At 38.1% G+C, this 20,959-nt stretch overlaps 2 protein-coding genes and 1 long non-coding RNA gene across 7 annotated transcripts in view; 2 read left to right on the plus strand and 1 right to left on the minus strand.

Annotated features, from left to right (window-relative positions):
• The window catches only part of exp (expansion), a 40,075-nt gene extending 22,112 nt beyond the window's left edge, over positions 1 to 17,963 (plus strand). For 4 of the 5 annotated variants that reach the window (XM_089471122.1, XM_018011348.2, XM_089471121.1 and 1 more), the window contains 8 exons: positions 1,326 to 1,483; positions 11,484 to 11,556; positions 11,724 to 11,891; positions 12,044 to 12,242; positions 12,918 to 13,240; positions 14,696 to 14,780; positions 14,854 to 15,234; positions 17,174 to 17,963. In XM_089471122.1, the coding sequence (XP_089327248.1) occupies positions 1,326 to 1,483; positions 11,484 to 11,556; positions 11,724 to 11,891; positions 12,044 to 12,242; positions 12,918 to 13,240; positions 14,696 to 14,780; positions 14,854 to 15,234; positions 17,174 to 17,283 (1,497 nt within the window). In that variant the 3' untranslated portion in view covers positions 17,284 to 17,963. Of the gene's footprint in view, positions 1 to 1,325; positions 1,484 to 11,483; positions 11,557 to 11,723; positions 11,892 to 12,043; positions 12,243 to 12,917; positions 13,241 to 14,695; positions 14,781 to 14,853; positions 15,428 to 15,463; positions 17,117 to 17,173 lie in introns of those variants that run through there. The other variant, XM_089471123.1, reaches the window with a different exon arrangement.
• Positions 17,964 to 18,067: 104 nt separating this feature from the next.
• Positions 18,068 to 19,225, minus strand: PI31 (Proteasome inhibitor 31 kDa). Its single transcript, XM_018011362.2, has 4 exons — positions 19,043 to 19,225; positions 18,682 to 18,972; positions 18,514 to 18,623; positions 18,068 to 18,457 (listed from the first exon to the last, which is right to left on the minus strand). The coding sequence occupies exons 1-4, from the start codon at positions 19,223 to 19,225 to the stop codon at positions 18,226 to 18,228; spliced, it is 816 nt and encodes a 271-aa protein (XP_017866851.1). The 3' UTR covers positions 18,068 to 18,225.
• Positions 19,226 to 19,997: 772 nt separating this feature from the next.
• Positions 19,998 to 20,752, plus strand: LOC149268375 (uncharacterized). Its single transcript, XR_016270462.1, has 2 exons — positions 19,998 to 20,137; positions 20,197 to 20,752. It is a non-coding gene; the product is annotated as an uncharacterized LOC149268375 (long non-coding RNA).
• The last annotated feature ends 207 nt before the right edge of the window (positions 20,753 to 20,959 follow it).

Genomic DNA, 20,959 nt, shown 5'->3' on the forward strand with positions numbered 1-20,959 from the left:
TTTTATGTTTTTTTTATTTTACTTTTATTTTTTTTTCATTTAGTTACTTTTCCTGGGTTTGTTTTTATATATTTGATTACTTTTTTATTACAATATATTTTGTATGGTTATTATTTCTTATTTTTATTTGTGTTAATCATAAATATTCAAGGATTTTTTACGTATTTTATTATAGCAATTCTAAAAACACTTTTTATGCTCGTAGATAAACATATTTTTTGGCTTAGACTAATTCCATAATTTTTAATAATTTATTACCATGCCAATTTAATATGCTAATTTTTTTAATTTGATTTTTTATGGTCGTTTATTAATCCAAAAATATGAGAGACAAAATTAGTTTAAGAACTGGAACATACATGCAAAATATATAAGACCTAAAATAATGCTATTCATAATTAATTAATTAATTAATTAATTAATTAATTAATTATAATTTCCTAGACGTTTGCTCCGGTTGCCAAATGCTATGAAAAATTTCATAAATATTTTGCTCAAATAATGTGATTACGTTGAATGGTATTTAAAAGGCAGCCTCTACCTATGCTTAAGATATAATATACTACATACATATATGTATATATATATACATATACATATACATAGATAAAACTATATCAAAATGTAAAATATGCGCTTGTGCACTTAGGCATGACGCAAGCTGAAAAGCGAGCGAGCTGCATTTTCATTTTCTTAGTGCAATCGAAAGCCTTGCAGCACTTTAAATATCTCAAAATCACACACAGACACACACATACATTTACATACAAATGTAGCTATATAAAATAGTAAACAACGTTGTCTATAATTTTATATGTCTTGCTGCAACACGACTCGCTGGCGTGCCAGCATTTGCTCCGATTTGATTTTAACTTTTATTCAACAAACAGCAACAAGAACAACAACAGCAACAGCAACAGCAACAACAACAGTTGCTCGTAATGCCTGTAAAGACAACAACACCAACAACAATAAAAGCAATAGTAAAAGTAAAGCGAGTGAAAAATAAAAGCACAAACGCAAGCGCCCAACAAGGCCGTTCACTTTGTCTAGCGAAAAAAACTTTACACACACACACACAGATGCACATATACTGTTACACATTTGATGGAAAGTGAAAATTGCTGGCATTAGTTGCATTTGCAACAGCCGTTTGCAGCCGATTTTGCTTAGCCTGTTGTTGTTGTTGTCGCCGTCTGCAGTAAGTTGCTCGCCTAAGTCTTTTGTTTTTCATTGCTCAAGCTGCCATTTAGCAAAGCTCTCTCTCACACTTACACTCACTCTCCCTCTCTCTCCTTCTCTCTCTTTGTCTTTGTCTCTTTCAGGAACACATACAGGAAGTGCTGGACAAATGGACGCAAATCGATGATGAGATCTGGGCCAAAGTAATTGTCTTTGAGCGCAATCGCCGTGTGGCCAAAGCCTATGCACGTGCTCCAGTGCTCACAATCAATGGCTCCGACGATGGCTTCGATGGCATGCGGTATGTATATGCACAGACGTTTGGCCTAAACAGACTTTAGACTAGTTTGTAAGTGCTCAACTTTTATTGAACTCGTTCAGCTGGCCATAAGTTGCCAGCTATTCGAGTATACAAACTTTTGTTGTCTATATTCTAAATATGCAATAGTATATAATAGTCTTTTAAGATGGGGCAGTAAACACTCGTATCTTTATATTCAACTCTCTATAAACAGTTTATTTTGATAGTATTTATGTATAGTACTTGTGCTTGATCAGGATCAACTGAAAAGGCGTATAAGAAACTAGTCAAACTGACCCTAGAAGTCAGTTTGCATGAATGTATAGATAGTAGTAGCTTATAAGCAGGGCTGGGTATAAGAGTTAAGTATAAGAGTTAAGTTTAGCCTCTATTTGAGTGAATGTACAAGAGCTATAATCGAGATGATTTGCTCTTGACAAATATATATATATGTCATATATATTAATATATACACTGACTAGCTAATACAGTCGAGTCTTGATAATTTGTAACCCGCTGGAAAATCGGGAGAAATCGTAAAAAATTTGTATCCCATGAAAGAAATTCGTTCTGAATAATTCTCGATAATTTGAATTTCTGTGTAAACCTAAAAAAGAAAAAAAAAACTGATCCACTTTGAATCATCGGCATTCTGATAAATGAGTAGAGTGCTTCAAAGATAACTTTCAAATTATGGTACTCGAAATTATTCAAGTCGGCCCTTCCATTGCAAATCGGCCCTTCCATCAAATTTGTTTTCAAATAAACAATAACTTTATCCACAGTCAATTAGAATATTGAAATATAAACAGTCACATCAGCTTAGGCTTAGGGTATCTGCTAGTCTGGCAGAGCACTTTTACTTTCTTGAACTGCTGCCTTGCTTCACTTTTTGCCCAATTGTTGTTTTAGCTTTTGTCTGTCCTGTTTTTGATGAGAGGCAGGGCAGCACCTTAATTACAAGCAGACCAATAAAAAACAAGGCAATACTAATAAATATACACGCATATATACAGCTATATATACATATCTGTAAGTCAGCAATTGCTGCCTTTGAACTTTTTCGCGCAAAAAGAAAAAAAAAATCATTTTGCAGCCGCCCTTGACCCACTCCCAGCAGGAGAAGCGCACTTTTTACTCTTGAGCAATTTGTTGTTGTTGCTGTTGTTGCTGTTGCTGTTGGTGTTTTTCTTGATAATAAATGATGAAATTACACCTGCTCCCAAATGGGCAATGAATGAAACTTTAGCGAGCCGCCGACGCGACGCGACGCGACGCCGCAGCAGCAGCAGCAGCAGCAGCAACGCCCATTAAATTGAATGGCATAGAGTATTACAATTTAATTGCCCAGCTGAACTTGTCGAGGCGGCCAAAGAGCTAGAAAACAAAACAAAACATATAGAAGACAAAGATATAGCGTATATACATATATAGTATCTGAAGATTTGTCTATATATGAAGCAGGCAGCGCATTTAAGAAAAACCTTCAGCTATGCAAATTACGACATTTTTTATCTGTGACCTCACTTGCTGGCAGCAATTTGTAGCATGTGAAAATGCCCGAAAATAAAATGAGCGTCAACAACAACAACAATAGCAATAGCAATAGCAACAGAAACAGCAACAACAACAACAGGTGAAAATGTTTTAATAATTGCGCGTATTTTTGTATAAAATGAGCGATTTCCGTTTGCTGCCGCAATTTGAGCTATGAAGAATTCTAGTTTTTGGTTTTCGGTTTTGGTTGCAGTTGTTGCTGCTGCTGTGGTTGCTGCTGCTGTGGCTGCTGCTGTGGCTGTGGTTGCAGTTGAAGCTAATTAACATATTCCGTCTCAAAATGATTTCGTCGTTGCGTGCCAGAAATTGCAAATGCCAAACGCTTTTTGGCTCAATTGCTTTGGCAATTTTTGCTTATTTCTTTTGCCCACACGCTGCTCAAGCACTTTGCTCAAATGTCAAGAAGTCTGCATAATGGAGTTGAGCAGCTTACAAGTATCTGTATATCGGCATATATACTTGAATAATATATGTATATACATACATATATATATACATATATATATATATCTCGATATGAGCCGGAGTCATGCATAATGTATTAGCCCATAAATGCGCTGATTAAAAACGATCGGGCTTAAAAGCAATTCAAGTTCGTTGCTTAAAATGTAATCTGGGTAGGAGCAGCAGCAGCAGCAACAGCAACAGCAGCAGCAACAGCAGCAATAACTGCAACAAAAGCAACAACAATAGCAGCAAGAGACTGCGCAAAAACAGCAACAATAACAGCAACAACAAAACAGCAACAAAAGCAATAACAACTACAACAGCAGCAGCAATCTGGCAAGCAGCAGCAACAACAACATCGGCAACAGCATGAAGCGACAATCACAGCAGCAGGAGCTGCAACTGAGACGTTAACAGTAACAACAACTGGAACAACAGCAACAATTGCAGCAACAGGACCAGCGGCAGCAACCCCGAATATTGCAACAACAACAAAAGAAGCAGCAGCAACAAAAGTAACAGCAACAACAGCAAGCAGCAGCAGCAGCAGCACTGAAACATTAACAACAACAACAGCAACATCAACAGCAGCAACAACAACAACAACAGCATCAACAGTAACTAAAACGTCAGCAACAACAACAGCATCAGCAGCAACTAAAACGTCAACAGCAACAATTGCAGCAGCAGCAACAACAACAACAACAGCCCCCAAAAAAGGGCAATGCTGGTATTAGGTAGAGGGCGGCTTCCTTTGTACCCAACACGACAGCAATGAAATGAAGATGCCGCCCGTAAAATGTCAACAGCAACCATAATACTTAATAATAATAACAACAAATAACAACAGCAACAACAACAGCAACCAACAACATCAACAATAATCAGCCTGGCGCAAATATAATGAAATAAATAATAAATAAAATAAATATACGGCTGACCAAGAAACGAAACTAAATAAACGGTGGCAGTGCCCGACTAGCAGATGCTACGTAATTAGTAGCACTTAAGAAAAATGGGCTAAAGTAGGAAATCAGTGGCACTGATATACCCTATAGAGATAGAAATTATTAGAGCTGATGATACATTAAACCTGGGCAAAGTTAAGAGTGCCCGACTTGGAGATACTCCTTAACTAAACGAATACTCTCTATGAGGCAAACTACTAGCTAGGGATTGATCAATCTATTCAACACTGAGATACTCTATAAAAAGCAGTAAGGTAAGGCTATAGGGTAAGGCTAAGCAGAGCTGCCTGACTAGCACATACCTCGCAACAACATCTAGCTGTGTATTAAAAGTACGTCAATGCGAAAGGCTCGGCAGAGAAATACTCTGTAAACAGCAAAGAGGTAATATCAAATCAATATATAAATCGACTAACAGATACCCTGTAACTGAGTTCTGTGTCAGCTGCAATAAGGAAACTAACTAGCTGCAGTTAATAAGCAGAGTAAAAGTCAAAATTAACAACTACTAGATACCCTGTAACTACATTGCACATGCATTCACGACAATTGCTAACACATTGTCAATTTACAAGGCATCAGAAGTCAAATGAAATGGAAACTAATAAAGAAGAAAGCAATTCGCTGTGCTCGTGACGAGGTCATCAATGATCTCTGCAGATGCAAATTGCCGTTTGTCATTCGGCAGAGGCTGCAACAGAGCCTGGCGCTGAGATTGTGAACTGCAGCTGCGGCTGCGGCTGCGGCTGGCGATGGGGCTCTGCATGCGGCTCCTCTTTCTAGCTACTATTTGAATGTTTGCCTGTTGCATTGTTGTTATTGCTGTTGTCATTTGGCTGTTGGCTACTTGTTCATGTCAATTGCAGGTTAAGTATGCCCCGCAGCACGGCGAGAAAAAAAATAGAAATAATGGAAAACTGATTTCGAGTCGAAAGTGTCAGGTTAATCAATTGGCAGCATGCCGCCAACATCAAAGATAGAGTTAGATGATATGTGCTATGTGGGGTCTGCTGGGCCCTTTGTGCTTGCGGACGGACAGGCGAAGGGACGGACGGACGACAGACCGAACCTTGTACATTAATTAGCTACAATTGCAGTTGCTGTCAGCCCTTGTTAGCTTTTCTTCTTTTTTTGCTGTTTGTCAATTTAAAAATAGTCAGCGAATGGGGAATTTGAATGGCATTTAGATCTGTTTATCATACACGCCCAGCGCACGCAACGTTTTTCCCTGGAAATCGGTGCGCAAATGCAAATGGAAAGCAAGTTACCGTACCTTAGACGGGGTCTGCCGGGCCATTCGTGTGCCTTGACTGCGTCTTTAGAATCTATTTGAAATTGCTAAGAAACAAATTAAAATTCGTTTTTATTGAGAATTTTCGTCAGACGCTAAACGTTTAGCATACCAAATTTTAGCCATACGAAACCTGTTTCCCTTATCGACTTTCACTTCGGACAACATTGCTTCCTGAACTATGTATGTTAATGCGTATTGAACGTGTTTACGCGCCGCTTTGATTGCGCTGGTAGATAGTAATTAGTGTGGCCACAACACACAGAAGCTGGAGTTGAAGCATATGGACATATAAGGCGTAGAGTGGGGAAGCCAAAAATATGACTCGACTTGGCATAAATTATGTTAGACAGAGGAAATGTGGTTATATATTATGGAAAAACAAATATTTGTAAAATTACTTATGTTTGTTATATTCAATATAAAATCTAGGGAATCATCTTTTTAAACACTTTCTTTAGCTCTGCTGCAGCAGCTGGTTTTTCAGCATATGAAACTCAAGGTGAGGCAGTTTAGAGTTGATTAAATTTTTGTTTTACGTGGCTTTAAGTCAATTTTGACACAACTTGAATTTTTAATTAATTTTTATCTATAGCTATGACATAGCGTCTGGACTTTGAGTATTTTAAGCTTTTATTGTCTATCTCTAAAAATACAAGAGATACTCGAATAGTTATTATAGCATTCCGGAAATAAAGAAGCTTGAAAGTGAAAGAAGTGAAGCGAATATAGAATGAAAACAAATAAAAATACTTGTCACCCTATATAGGACACCATTATATAGAGAAATACGGCAAGAAATATTTATTTTGATTTAATGCAAGATAATATGTATTTATATTTTTTTTTGAATCGAGATAAAAAATCTTATTAATTAAAAATATTTTATAAATTATAAATATTTAAAAAAAAAATAGTTTAAAATTTTTAAAAATATTTTTTATGTGAATTTGTTTATATTTTTTACATGAATTTATAATATATCAAATTATATTTTTTACTTCAAGAAATATTCAATTCAATAATAACAATAATTTGGTTTCTTTAAACGCTTTAACTAAAAATATTATTTTTAAATTTTACGTAATAAAAATATATTTATTTATTTATTTTATTTATTTATTGCTATCAAGAATGAATTCTAAATAACAATTTTATTAAGCCAGAGCGACAAAGGCCTTCAGGCATTATAATAACAATATAGTTTTTATACACATTCACGAAATTGAAATGATTCATTTTTATTTCATAAAAAAAAGAAAACAAAATACACAAAATATTTTTAAAGATTGTTTTTAATTTTAAAATAGAACAAATGTACTATTTTTTATTTATTACTTTTATTTAATATATACAAAAAATTTGCTTGAAAATTCAATTTAAAAATTATTTTCAAGCCCTCTGAAAGTTAAACTTTTAGTTATTTAAATACTTTTCATTTTTATTTTGTTTTGTAAAACTGTCCAACTATAAGCTAGGGTATCTTAACGTCGTTCACTATATACAGCTAACAATAGACTCTGTTGCATGCGATGCGATTGGCAATTTTCACACCTGGCTAGCATCTCTAGCTTCGGCTGCTGCTGTCGCCGCTGCTGCTGCTGCTGCTGCTGGCAACATGTAAATTAATTAATTAGACGCTGTGTGGGCGATGCGCAGCAGATGCTGAAGGACCACACATTTGCAATGCAAGAGGCAAGCAGTGAGCAGCAAGCAGCCAGCATCCAGCCGGGCAACAAGCGCATTTAATTAATGGGCAAACCTTTAAGCACACTCAGGGCCAGACCACTTACATGTCTGCCCCATTATCTTTTTGTGCAACAATTGAAATGGCGCCAATATAAATTTTGCTGCTTATGACAGTTTAGCAGCAACTGTTGCTGTTGCTGTTGCCGTTGTTGGCCAATTGCCAATTCAAAATTGGCATGGCGTTGCGTGGGCGTTGCCAATCATAAAATTTGCATGTTTGCTGGCTAAAAAAAATAAAGTCGGAATCAAAATCGAAATCGAAATCGAAATCGCCTAACGAAATCATAATACAAACTGGCGCAGCTCGCGTTATAAGCGGAGCATTTGACTGCAGCAGAGTTTCTGATTTCATTTCGTTTCGTGCGAATTAAAAGTAAGGCAGAAAAAAAGGCGCGACTGGCGCCTGGCCAAGGCCACGACTTAACTTGCAGCCAGTAAAAAAGACAGTTTTGCCTAACAATAGCAACCGGATAGAACTGAGCCCTAGTTTCGATTCGAGCACACGTGCCATATTATTTATCTTGTTTTTGTTTTCTATAATTCTGTCTCTCTTACATTGAGTTAAGAACCTGGTTAGCTGTGGCCTTCAAAGCTTTTAAGGTGCGTCGCACTGTTGTCAGCAAATAATTCAATTAATTGGTTCAAATTGTAGCTCGCGTTCGTTGCCTAAGTCTTTTGTTTACTGACATTTATATGTATATATACAAAAATTAGCGAGTTGTAGAGCGGAATGGCTTGACTTGAAAATACTTTAACTGTACGACAAGGGTTTCAGGCATGTTTGATTTCTACACACATATACATGCACACACATGTACTTTATTTTATAAAGATTGATTTTATGAAAATTAATTTAAATATTTAGAAAATTTAGAACAAGGAATATATATATTTTTTATAAAGATGTAAGCCATATATCGGATATACATTTAATGTTTAGGGAAATATTATTATTATTATTATATATAGATCATGTATACGGAAGCAACATGCTCATGCAGCCGTGCAGAGATGGACAGATGTATAAGCTTACGCTTAGTCAAAATGCAGAGAACAGGCAGCTAGACGGTCAGATAGACAGATAGAGATAGATAGACGGACAGACTGATTAGCAGATAAATGGTCATAAGAACAAGCAGAGCGATAGATGGGCAGATGAAGAAGCGTACATCCTGCCTGTCTAAGCAGATCGAAAAGAATAATAACAATAGAGCAAGACGAAGAGGTCAACAGAGAGACATACGTAGAGCAGATCTTAGCATTATAGATAGACTAAACCTACAGACCGAAAATAGAAAATAGCTAGTCATTTTGATCGAGTATATATATATATATATATATGGTTACGGCGACGCCAACGTCGTTACAGAGTATCTCAACTCAGCTACTTGACTAACTATACCACTTCATGGCAATTACAATGTATTTAGCTACCGCGCGTTCGTTGCCTAAGTCTTTTGTTTATATGCATTTAAATATTGCACTAAAAAGCAACTGCACTAGCGGCTCGCCGCTCTGCTACAGTAAGGCTGGTCGTATTTTTAGCTCGACCGGTTGCGATTGTCTCGCATTTTAAGAGTCTCTTCTCGGTTTTATTATATTTTTGGTGCCTGTTTGCATGACCAACTAGCCGTAGGTCAGTTTTGGAACCAGTTGCCGTTAACCGGCATAGCTGGCTGTCGCTTCCTTGAAGAAGCCACTGCAACGGCAACTGGAAAGAGCGGCCGCAGCTGGAGCTCCCCGCATGCAAGGTTTGACCCACTGCACACGTTTAACTTGAACTCCAAAATTGTGAGGTGCTTCGCTACAGAGAAACAAAAACGAAAAAAAAAAAATAAAAACAAAGCCCGCTATAACTTGGACTCTCGCTTTCGTTGGCAGCCGCAAAAATGCAAGACAAACAGTTGTTGCCTTTGTGCCTTTCGCATTTTTAGCTCATTTAGGCGTGTCAGGTCCAGTTTTGTTTTTTATACCGGACGACCTTGCAACCGATATGTATGCATGCCTACATAGTATATAGTATATGCAATCTATATATATATTTATATATAACTGGCTGTGGCCACATCGAAGTGAATGCAACCATGAATTGGCAAATGAATGCATGTTGCTGCTGAATGATTGGCAGTGGGTTTGCCTGGCTCGGGGCTGGGCTTCGGTTCTGTTTCACTTATGTGTACCGGTTATGTACCGTACGTATACCGGTTCATCTTTTGCTCTGGCTGGCACTTTTAATAAGTCTAAAATTAAACAAAGCATTTAAGTATTAAAACGTATCAAAGAAGCTCAAGCACACAAAAGAACTGCAAAATCCGCTTCGTTTAGGGGCAACCTTGAAAGGCACACATCAGCTAGCAGCAACAGCAGCTAACAGCTAACAGCAACAGCAGCTAACAGCGGCAGCGGCAGCAACAGTCCATGTCGATTTCATTTCATGGAAAACTTTGACACACATTTCAACGGTTTTTACAAGCGTTTAGCCAATAAATCAACGCCAAACAGCCGCCGCACCGTTGGCAGATGTTATGCGCAGAACTAAGGCACATGGCCAAATGCCAACAGCAATTGCTGCTGCTAGCAGCAATAGTTGCTGCTGCCTGTTCTTCTTCTAGGCAGCGCTTCATTATACAAATTAACATAAAACATAATAGTGACAGCAAGTGAGCAGCGACAGGAGCAGTGCAGATAACAACAACAATGAACAGCAGCAGCAGCAGAAGCAGCAACGGCAGCAGCAGCAACAGTTGCAGCCAGCCGCAAACGACAACAATTACAATTAGCTTCGTTTTCATTGTACGGCGCGGCTTCCTCTGCAGCATCTAGTTAGCATTTTTGGCCGACATTTGAGACGACCTTAAGCAACAGCCAAGAGCTCTTCCTGCAGCACAGTCAGAAAATACTAGCTTGACAGTAGTTTATTTTCCAGCAAGGCCAAAACAAAAGACTCGGGCAACAAACTTACAGTACATGTGCATTTAGATGAGCTGAAAAAATATGTTCGTATGAAATATTTATTCTATATAAATTCATATGCAACTGAGCAAGCGCAAAACAAAAGACTTAGGCAACGAACTTGGGCCAAATTGTATGAAATTGATATTTTTTAAATAATAAATTTTAATTTTAGTTACAGTCTAACTCTTCCTGCATATTAAATGGCATATGGTTTGACAGTATTTTTTAGTAAGCCTAACTAAAACAAAAGACTTAGGCAACAAACTTGGCTAGTGATTTAACATAATTTAAGTACATGGAATATTGTTCTTAGTTAAAGTTTTTAGACAGTAGTGTATATGACCCAGACCGTATCAATACTATCGAAGACAAAACAAAAGACTTAGGCAACAAACTTGGTTAAAGTTTTATAAAAATGATAAACAAATCATATATTTTTAATATATATAACTATATTCTTAATGCAGTTACAGTAGAAACTGACTGCAAGGCCATAACAAAAGACTTAAGCAACAAACTAGCCCCAAAAAATAGAAGTCCATATGAGTCAGCCGGCAATTAAAAGCTAGAAGAAAAATATGATATGTTTTTGTTATAAATTCATATGCAGCTGCCACACACTCACACACATGCATATACACTTACATATTGCAACAAGCACATAAATCACTGTCAATGCGAATTTGTGGCAGGCGAATGCACAGTTATTTTGCTGTTGTCAACTGGGGTGGTGCTGTGGTTGTTGTTGTTGTTGTTAGTGCTAGTGGTGCTGCCGCTTGTTGCCCCTGTTTTGTCAAACGTTTAATGCAACAAAATGCTGCAGCAGGCCAAAAATGACTCATGCTGGCCCAAAAAAAAAAAAAAAAAAGAAAAAGTGAACGGGCGCCCAAAAGCTTTATAGAGCCACAACTTGAGCTTTAATTTATTTTGCGTTTGATTGATTTGCAATTGATCAAATAATTAATTGACACTATATCCATATCTATACTCACACTCATATACTTATATATAAATATATTTAACTGTATTTCAGCATTGGACTGTGCGGCTTTGACAATCCGATGCGGGACCAGAAGACGGAGGAGATGAAGCGCGTCATCGGCCAGGTAAGCATTTGTTTGTATCTCTCTGGTTGTTTATGGCTCATTAAAGTGAGCGACACAGTTTCCAGACTCTGATAACGATTACAAGAAACTGCCATTAACAATATGCAAAACAATTTAAAGTACAGCAAAATTAATTTATTTTTTATATTTATTTTCAACACCTGTAGGGCGTCAAGATCAAAATGGATGATGCTGGCAATATACTCGTGCGTCGCTATGCGAAGAGCAACGTATTTGTTAAGAGCACCGCCAGCACTCCCAACGAGGAGACATCCATTGGGGCCGAAATCTTAAAGCTGCCAAATCAGGCGCTCGAAAGCGAAAAAATAGTCAAGGCAAGTCTATATAGCAAATCGAATATATATAGACAGAGAGAGAGAGAGAGAGAGCGAGAGGAGTAGTAGCATATGAAAATTGTTGTATTGTTAACTAATTTCTGTTTCTATTTTCTTGTTGTTGTTGTTGCTGTTTTTTTGTCGCCTGACAGCTGTTCGATATGAAGAAGTTCCAGTCGAACGTGAATCGTGAATTGCGCCGTGCCTATCCAGATCGTCGACGCTTGGAAACGCAATGCCTATCGGCATTGGCCTTTGTCAAATCGGAGAATGACATTTTGGAGTGCCCCATTTGGGTGCTCATTGTGAATGTGGTAGCCATGGATATGCTAAAGAGCAAATTGCCGCCAGGTGAGTTGACTTGCAAGTGTGCACCAATATATATGTGTGTATGTGTGTGTATATTTGATATAAATATATGTATGTATGCATGTGGCTCAGTGAACGAACTATTGTTCAGCTCAGGGTTAGCAAAGAACTAAAGCTAATGGTTATTGACTTTTATATATCATATAAGTATGTACAGATTATATATATGATATGATATGATAAAAAATACCTTATATTATATATATTCATGGAACTCTAGCTTCTAAACAAATGGAAAATCTTTCCATCTAATATTTCATTACATATATGTTCCATATAATATTTTACAGATCTCTGGAAAGTCTTACAAACGTAAAGTTCTCTAGTAATGTCAACTCTGGTAGTCCAAGATATTTATATAATTCCATTCCAAGTACTTCCCTGCTTTTTAGTTCAGTTTTCCGCCATCATCTCTAGCTCTATATATAGCACAAGCACTTCAAGGCTGCGCATTAGCAGATAGTTAAGAGTTGGCTGCAGCAGCTTCTATTGTCTCATATGTGTGTGAGTGAGAGTGCGTGTGTATTGTGCGTATTGTGAGTCCATTTGCCTGCCAGCCATTGATTTATTGGCAGCAACAATTGTGAATGGCAGCGCTGACATATGCAACAGGGAGTACAGCATCTTCTTCATGTTCCACTTCTACTCCATTCGCAGTGCAACGTCCCATTGTGGATATAAAGAATCGGCCGCGCATACCCATACCCGACGAGGATCCCTACAGCGTGGCCGGCAACGGCAGCAACGGCAGCTCGGGCAGCTCTGGCTTTGGCAGCGCCCACCAGCAACAGCTGCAGCAGCAGCAGCTGCAACAGCAGCAACTGGGCAAGCATTTGAATAATGGCAGCAGCAATGGACATGTGGCTGCCACACGTGAGCAACTGTTGCTGCAGACGCAGCAATTGGCGCACAAGCGCAGCGAGAAGCCGCCCAAATTGCCGCCCAGAGATAATGTCTATGCGCATGATCTAATTCCAAAGGTGAGAGACAACAATTAGCAGCAGCAACAACAACAACAGCAGTCGAAAACTGTTGCTCAAGTGTTTTGTAGGCAAGGTGTTGGAACAATTGTTGCAGGCGCGTAAGAAACAATAAGTTAATGTATAGGCATAAATATATATATATATATATATGTATATATGTTTATATAGCTATATAATATGTGAGCAAGACGTGTGGCAACTAGTTCAGCAACAACAACAACAACAACAGCGGCGAATGTTGTTGGCCTGGCTATGCTTGGCTACGTGCGCACTTGCAAAATGGTTTACGGCTCGGGTCTCTGGGTTTTTCTTGAAGCCCTCAAAAAGAAAAACAACAACAAATAACTGAAAAAAAGAAAAATATAGAAATACCAGGCCAGTTTTGGAGCTCGTTGAGCTTCACCAAGCATTTGGCTTGCATTCAATAATATTCGAATTTCATCAAGCAACAACTGAAACATAACTGCAAACGAATCGCGTGTAATTAATATGCACGGAATGTTGCCAATGGGCCCAACGACCGTTGGCTATAAATGTCTGCACACACAGTTATGGCTAACAGTACAGAAAGAGGGAGAGAGAGAGAGAGAGAGGGAGATAGAGACTTGGGGGATTATATGTAACTATCTGCAGTGCCTTTGGCTGGCGCACCTTGCGCAAAAGCCCAGCGCGTTCGTTGCCTAAGTCATTTGTTTTGTTGTTGTTGTTTCTTTCAGTGTGCTTGTTCCAAAATTTAAACAATTTAACAGAATGCATAAATAACAATTGCTATTTGGTAATAACTACAATTAAGATATGCTGATATTTCGATATGTATATGTAGTAAAATATATATAATAGCCAATGAATCTCTGATAAAATATAAATATTTGTTATGCCTCATCTAAAAGCTCTTAACAAGTTCGTAAAAATCCAACAACTGTTCTTTTATAACAATTATAATTATTATTATTATTTGAAACAATGAACATATCAAAGCTGAGCTTTGAATGATGCCACAATATACATATTTATAGGTACCTATATGTATATACCTATATAAATTTGTAACACTTCTTCAGTCAGTGAATACAAAGTCTTGATTGTTGGTATCTAATACCATTTTTATTCATATCTCTATATATGATAAATATCTATTTATACGCGTTAGTTTCAAACGTCTTTAATTATATCCTTAGAACTTCTTCCTTAAGTCTTAATACCCATTCATATTCTCTGCTAATTATTTGCTTAAGTATATTAAGCATGCAAAATTTATTCAGGTTCGTTGCTTAAGTCTTTTAGTTTTATTCAATTGTTTTAGATATTCAACTCATTTACTTAGCTAAGCATTATATATTCAATTCTATTCAAATTTTATCCAAATCCGTTGTCAATAATTAGAGGACATTTTAAAAAATTTTTTTTTATATATATATATAATTCCTGAATCTTTTGAAATCCTCTCCACAGCCGGACTACGATGACATTGACTTGGAGTCCCGCATCAAATTGTCTCGCGGCAAATCTGACAAGGGCAAGGACAACAAGAAATATGGTAAGTCGTTGCTCCAGCACATTCCTAGTCTATATGAATGGCAGTTAACATCATCATGCTCTGCTTCACTTAGATGATCCCTATTACTGTGGCTTGCGTGCACGCGTGCCCAACTTTGTGAAGTCTTCCAAGTCCGGCTCGAAGGATCAGCGTGACGGCAATGGCAACAACATCATCAACAACAGCAGCAACAACAACAACAGCAGCAACAGCAATGGCAACGGCAACGGCAACGGCATGAGCACGCTCAGCCAGAAGAAGACATCGATGATACACAACAATCATTTGGCTGGCATGCATCCGCACGCGCTACACTTGCAGCAGCAGCAACAGCAGCAACAGTTGATGGCAGCGGCGGCAGCGGCGGCAGCGCATGCCGTGCACCACCAGCAGCCGGCTAGCCATCACCATCCGCATCAGATTTGGCAGACGCGCAGCTATGAGAGTGGCATAGGTATTTATAATAAACTGGGCGGCTATCCACAGCAGCCACACAATACGCATGCACAACCACAATCACTGCCAACGGACCTAACGGCAACAACTGCCACAACAACTGCAACTGCAACAAACAAGACACAAATCAGCGCCTTGGCGCCGACTGTTAAACACCAACAGCACCACCAGCACCAGCACCAGCACCAACAGCACCACCAGCACCATAAAGCACCAACACGTAGCAGTCAGCAGCAACAGCAGCCATATCCACACTCGCATCTGCATTCACACTCGCATTCGCATCCTCATCAGCATCATCGTCATCAGCATCGCCACTGCCATCGCTCGCACCACCAGCCACAGCCACAGCCGCAGCAGCAGCAGCAACAGTTGCAGCCACAGCGCAAGGCCAGCTACTATCCTAGTCAGTACTACGATGATCTGGAGGCTGTGGCTGTGCGGCAGGGCGCACGTCGTCCCTCCATGCGACGCACGCAGCTGCCAGTGGAGACGAGCTGCAATTGTGTTAGCTGCTATGCTCTGGCACCACTGTGCGGCCAGGTGCCGGCGCCGCGGCCGCAGCGCAGTCTCAGCCAGCAGCAGCTGCGGCGGCATCAGCGGCTCAGTGGCGGGCTGCTCGATAAGCGAGTGGGCGTGGCCAAGTGGTGCAGCGAGAGCGACATTTCAGTGCTGGAACAGGTGCAGGAGCAGGACGACGAGCCGAACTCAATGACCAACGATGACAGCTACGATGACTTCGACCTGGACTTTGACATTGACGAACCGATGCCGCTGCAACGGCGACGCCAGCAACAGCAGCACCAGCACCAGCATCAGCCGCAGCAGCAGCATCATCACAGTACCGAGGAGATGGATCCATATGTGGATCGTGCGCAGCTGCGACAGTTGGCGGCGCCGGCGCTGCTGGCGGCACGACAGAAATCCCAATCGACCGAAAGTTTCTTTGAGCAGCCCAACGAGGAGGGCTCACTGTACATGTACGGCGGACGTCACCGCATAGTGGCCAAGCCGCCAGCCATGTCGAATCTCTATGAGCGTGTGCCAACCGAGCTGAGCTATAAGCGAACGCAATATTACAATAAGCCCCTGTTGCCAGCGCCCAGTTGGCGGGGCAAACAGCGGCAGCAACAGCAGCAGCAGCAACAAAAAGCTGACAAAAAACTATATGACAATACGAATAGCAATAATAATAACAGCAACAACAACAACAGCATGCGACAGCTAACGAACAACAACAGCAGCAGCAACAAAGATGACAACAACAATAATTTCAATAGTAAAAACAAAAGTATAACAGCAAAGACTTTAGCAACAGCAACAACTGCAACTGCAGCAGCAGCAACAGCAACAACTGCTGCCGCAACAGCAGCAACAACAGCGTCAGCAACAGCAACAACACCAGCAGCAGCAGCAGCAACAGCAACAACTGCTGCAACAATTACAAACAATGCACAAAGAATGGGTCGCACTGCCAGCCGCCTTGACATCAGCGACATGGAGTCCATTTATGGCTACCTAAAGCCGCGCAAGCCGCGCAGCCTCAGTCTCAAGAAAATTCAAATACTTGACTATTGAGACACGCTGAGAAAGAGAGCGAGCGAGCAAGAGAGAGAGAGAGAGGTTATTTTGCAGCATTTAGTTTGGGTTTCTTTAAATCTAGATACGCGCTGTATATATATATCAATGCCTTTATACCTTACCCGGCTATAGCTAAACACCTGTACTGAATTTGTTTGTTTTTTTCTGAAAAAGAAAAAAAGTACTAACTTTACTTTAAGACTTGGACCCTGGACGGCAAACAGTTTACCTTGTACATATTACAATCATATCGCACACAATTATCCATACACACATACATATGCTTCTCCTATATATGCACTATATATATATAAAGAGATAGAATTTTGCTAATGTCACTTTATTGCTTCTTGTAGATTCCGAACTTGTCGAATCACCTTACAATCACATCTATGGACGCCATTTACCGCTGCCCACACGCGGCTATGTGCCCACACCACGCATGTTCATTGGGGAATGGGACTGAGAGCGGAGAGGATGAACCCTATAAATATATGCATATACACCTATCTATACCTAAACATATACATATATAATAAATACATGTACCAACTGCTTCACACAATTCACGCACAAAAGATGAATGAAATATTTTAACTGAAAAACAAAAACAATTATTTTGCCAGCAAAAAAACAAAACAAAATTTTAAATTTAAGTCAATAAAAATCTTCAGTAATTAATTAATTTAGCTAAATATTATGTTAAAAAAAAATATAATAAATAAAGAAAAGAAAATAAATAATGTTAGGCTAGATTTAAATGTATACCACACACACAAAATATAATGTAAAAAAATATAATATATATAATGAAACAAAAATATATATGCATACACATATATATAAACAATATGAAATATGATATATTAAATAGCTGCGCATTTCTATAGATTTTGTTCGCATATTGAGATTACGAAAACGCAGTCTATATATACAAATATATATTAATAGATAACAATATACATCAAAATCTTAATATATACCTATATATCTTTAAATTTGACTATATGCGCCATTTAATTTGTATAGTTTTTAATTATTTTCTGTTTGTGAATTTAATGCGTTTTTCCCCACTTTGTTTGCAGCCAAAATTCACAAAGCTAGTTTATGTTTAATTATGTCACATAATACAGATATATAGACATATATGCGAAAATAATAATATATCATGTTTGAAATCATATACATTTTTTGAACAAATGTTTAGGCTGATTTTATACATTGTATATGAACATAAAAAAAAGCAAGAATAATAAAGAATATTATATATTTTAGTAATAATAAAATATATTTTTTTCTTCTGTTCTTTTTCCGCCGATCAAATTTCTTATTCACTTTAACTATTGATTTGATAGATCGAACATTTCAATGGGTTGGTTATATATAAATTCATATATATATAGATATTTCACATGTAGTAATCGGGATTCCAATGTGGCGGAGGCAGATGATCTGGATTCGGAGCCATTCCGCTAGGGTTACGTGGATTCAACGGATTGAACGGATCAAATCGTGCCAGGCCCGAATGACCTGGAAATGATAATAAATTACCAGGTCCCCGACCTAATGGATCCAAATCTCCACGACCAACATCCGGGAAACCGAATGGCCGGGGCTCAAAGCCATGCGGCATAAATGATCTAAAATTGCAGTAATTAGATGTAAGCTAGCAGAAAATATGGATTCAATGACTTACCCCGGGCGTCTAGGCTCGCCGATGCGCAAAGGATCTGATGTGGATGCTGGAGTTCTTTCGTTGTTGACCTGTGTTTGTGTGGTTGCCTCGCGTGAGTTTCCAGTGAATACCTAAGAGATACGATTATTAGTATATAATCAGCAAAGCATATATACCCTTTGATCGCACCGGATCACAGAGCTCCTTGCGAAAGCGATCAACAATATCTGTTGCCGTTGGCATGGTTGTTGTTATGCCACCCTTGACCGCGACAACCAATGTTTCCGGCGTCACGCATATATTTGACACATTCTTAGTATTAATATCCAATAAATTGATAATCAGCGCATCTTCTGTAATATGTCCGAGCAATAGATAAAGCACTTTATTATGCACATATCGTAGCGAGTACTTTGTATTATCGCCATTCCAATGATCAGGCAGTAATTCACTGCCGACCTCGTCTTCGGGTAGAGTTTTCTGGAAATATAATATTTACATTCATATATTTTTAATCAATTGAATTCACACGAATTGACGAGATACTCACGTCGTCTCCAATACCAACGCAACGGAATTTGTAATGCTTAGTGAGCAGGAAATGAGCGAGCACTATTAGAATATCAGACTTCTTATCAATTATCCCCTCTACAGTTTTGAATAATAGATCCCAGCCGTAAAAGAAGTCCGAATTCAGTTTCTCAGATCCCGGCTTGGCTGTTGCGGGCTCCATTATTTCTCAGTGGTTGTGAGTGACTGTAGATATTGTTAAAGGATTGATGACGAAATACCAATTTGAAACATATTTCACAGTAACACACTAATCTAATCTAATCTTTTTTAAATCGGTCAAATAAATAAGTAAATTTAGACAGAAAATACACCGCAATTCAAAATATTTTATTACAATTGCATTTATCGCATTGCTACTAATATATGCTATCGATTACTAAAAATAATCGATCAAATTATGGCAATATTTCGATTTGTTGACATATCAAAACAAAAAAGCTACGACGTATTATGCTAAAAACAAGTAAATAATAGAATAAAAGTGTCCTTTTGAACATAACGTAAAGTAACTGATATATATGTATAATTATACTATAAACTATTAAACTTTAATATAAATACTTCTTGAAAACGCATTCAGTGGAAACTGTCAACAATGAATTGCAAGAATATGTATTTATGTATGTCAGCATAATTTGCATTGTTAAACATCACAATCAAGATGCATTGCCTAATAGTTCAATTTCCACATGTAATGCAACTACCGGCTTCAGTAACTGACAACGCTTTTATCTTCATAAATCAAGTTATATTTACACTGTTATCTGTAAGAATATACGAGCGGCTTCGTCTCAGCTGCGCACAAAGATAACCAAATATCGAAATAAAACACTCAGCATTAGTGCTGCAAAAATATCGGATCGGAATCGTTATAATCGATATTTTCGAATTTTGGCAAAAGATCGATATGGTTTTCTTAGTATCGATATATCGAAAAATGGTTATTCTTGGCGTTGGTTTTAACTGTGTAAGAAGCGCATTTATTTAATTTTGCTAAATTGTATACAAATTGATTGATTTAATTTAATTGCAATAGAAAGAAAAAAAATTGATCAGTTTTTGGGAAGAAAACGTAAGTACAATTGATATATCCTATTGGAAAAGCTTGGAATCATAGCTTGTGTGTTTTAGGCGCGGCGAGGGTGGACTCCGATGAAGAAAATAAGACCGTGGGAGCCCCAAAAAATCCGAAGTGTGGAAATATTTTGAAAAAGGAAAGGATGGTTGTGCGGTGTGCAGAAATTGCTTTAAGGTCTGCAAAACAAATGGAAATACCACAAGCCTTAAAAATCACTTAACACGCATGCATCCATCGCTGCAAGAGAGTGAATTGGCACCCAAGTCCGGTAGCATTTTGCACTTCGTAAATAAAAAATATGAGGCAACGTCCTCTGAGAGCGAGAGGATGTTTAGCAAAGCTGGAATGATTGCTAATTCCAGAAGGGCGTCATTAAAACCGGAAACAGTAAACAAACTATTTTTTTTTAAATAAAAACCAATGGGTTTTGTCTTAATTTCTTTTCTTTTTCAAACTGCCATGGAGGCAATTGTTTTTGTTATTATTATAATATAATTTTAAGGAGCATAGTGAATTTGAGCTTTAATGAATTGCTGTTTTAGGTTTAAGTTAATGAAAAATAATTTGTTATACGACTTTGTTCGGTTGAATAAATTTGTTTTTGTTTGATGCTGTTGCTTTTATTTTAATCTTGAAATGGTTGCCATTTTATCCATTAAGAAGTCATAATTAATATAAATATTATAATAGATTCTAAGCAAGAAAATTAACATTTAAAAGAAGTGTTCGATATATCGTTTTTATCGATCTTTTTCTCTGAAAATATCGTGAATATCGATATTACGGAATATCGATTCTTTTGCAGCACTACTCAGC

The sequence above is a fragment of the Drosophila arizonae genome, chromosome 5, assembly GCF_054131065.1.
Source record: "Drosophila arizonae isolate 15081-1271.41 chromosome 5, UAZ_ARI_1.0, whole genome shotgun sequence".
In the NCBI taxonomy this organism is placed as follows: domain Eukaryota; kingdom Metazoa; phylum Arthropoda; class Insecta; order Diptera; family Drosophilidae; genus Drosophila; species Drosophila arizonae.

What these genes read in the sequence shown, in the direction of transcription:
- PI31 (XM_018011362.2), bottom strand. Translation starts at nt 19,225, where the DNA reads ATGGAGCCCGCAACAGCCAAGCCGGGATCTGAGAAACTGAATTCGGAC. An exon ending in GCGTTGGTATTGGAGACGAC is followed by an intron (nt 18,973 to 19,042) that starts GTGAGTATCTCG and finishes TTATATTTCCAG; the next exon opens with AAAACTCTACCCGAAGACGA. An exon ending in GCAAGGAGCTCTGTGATCCG is followed by an intron (nt 18,624 to 18,681) that starts GTGCGATCAAAG and finishes CGTATCTCTTAG; the next exon opens with GTATTCACTGGAAACTCACG.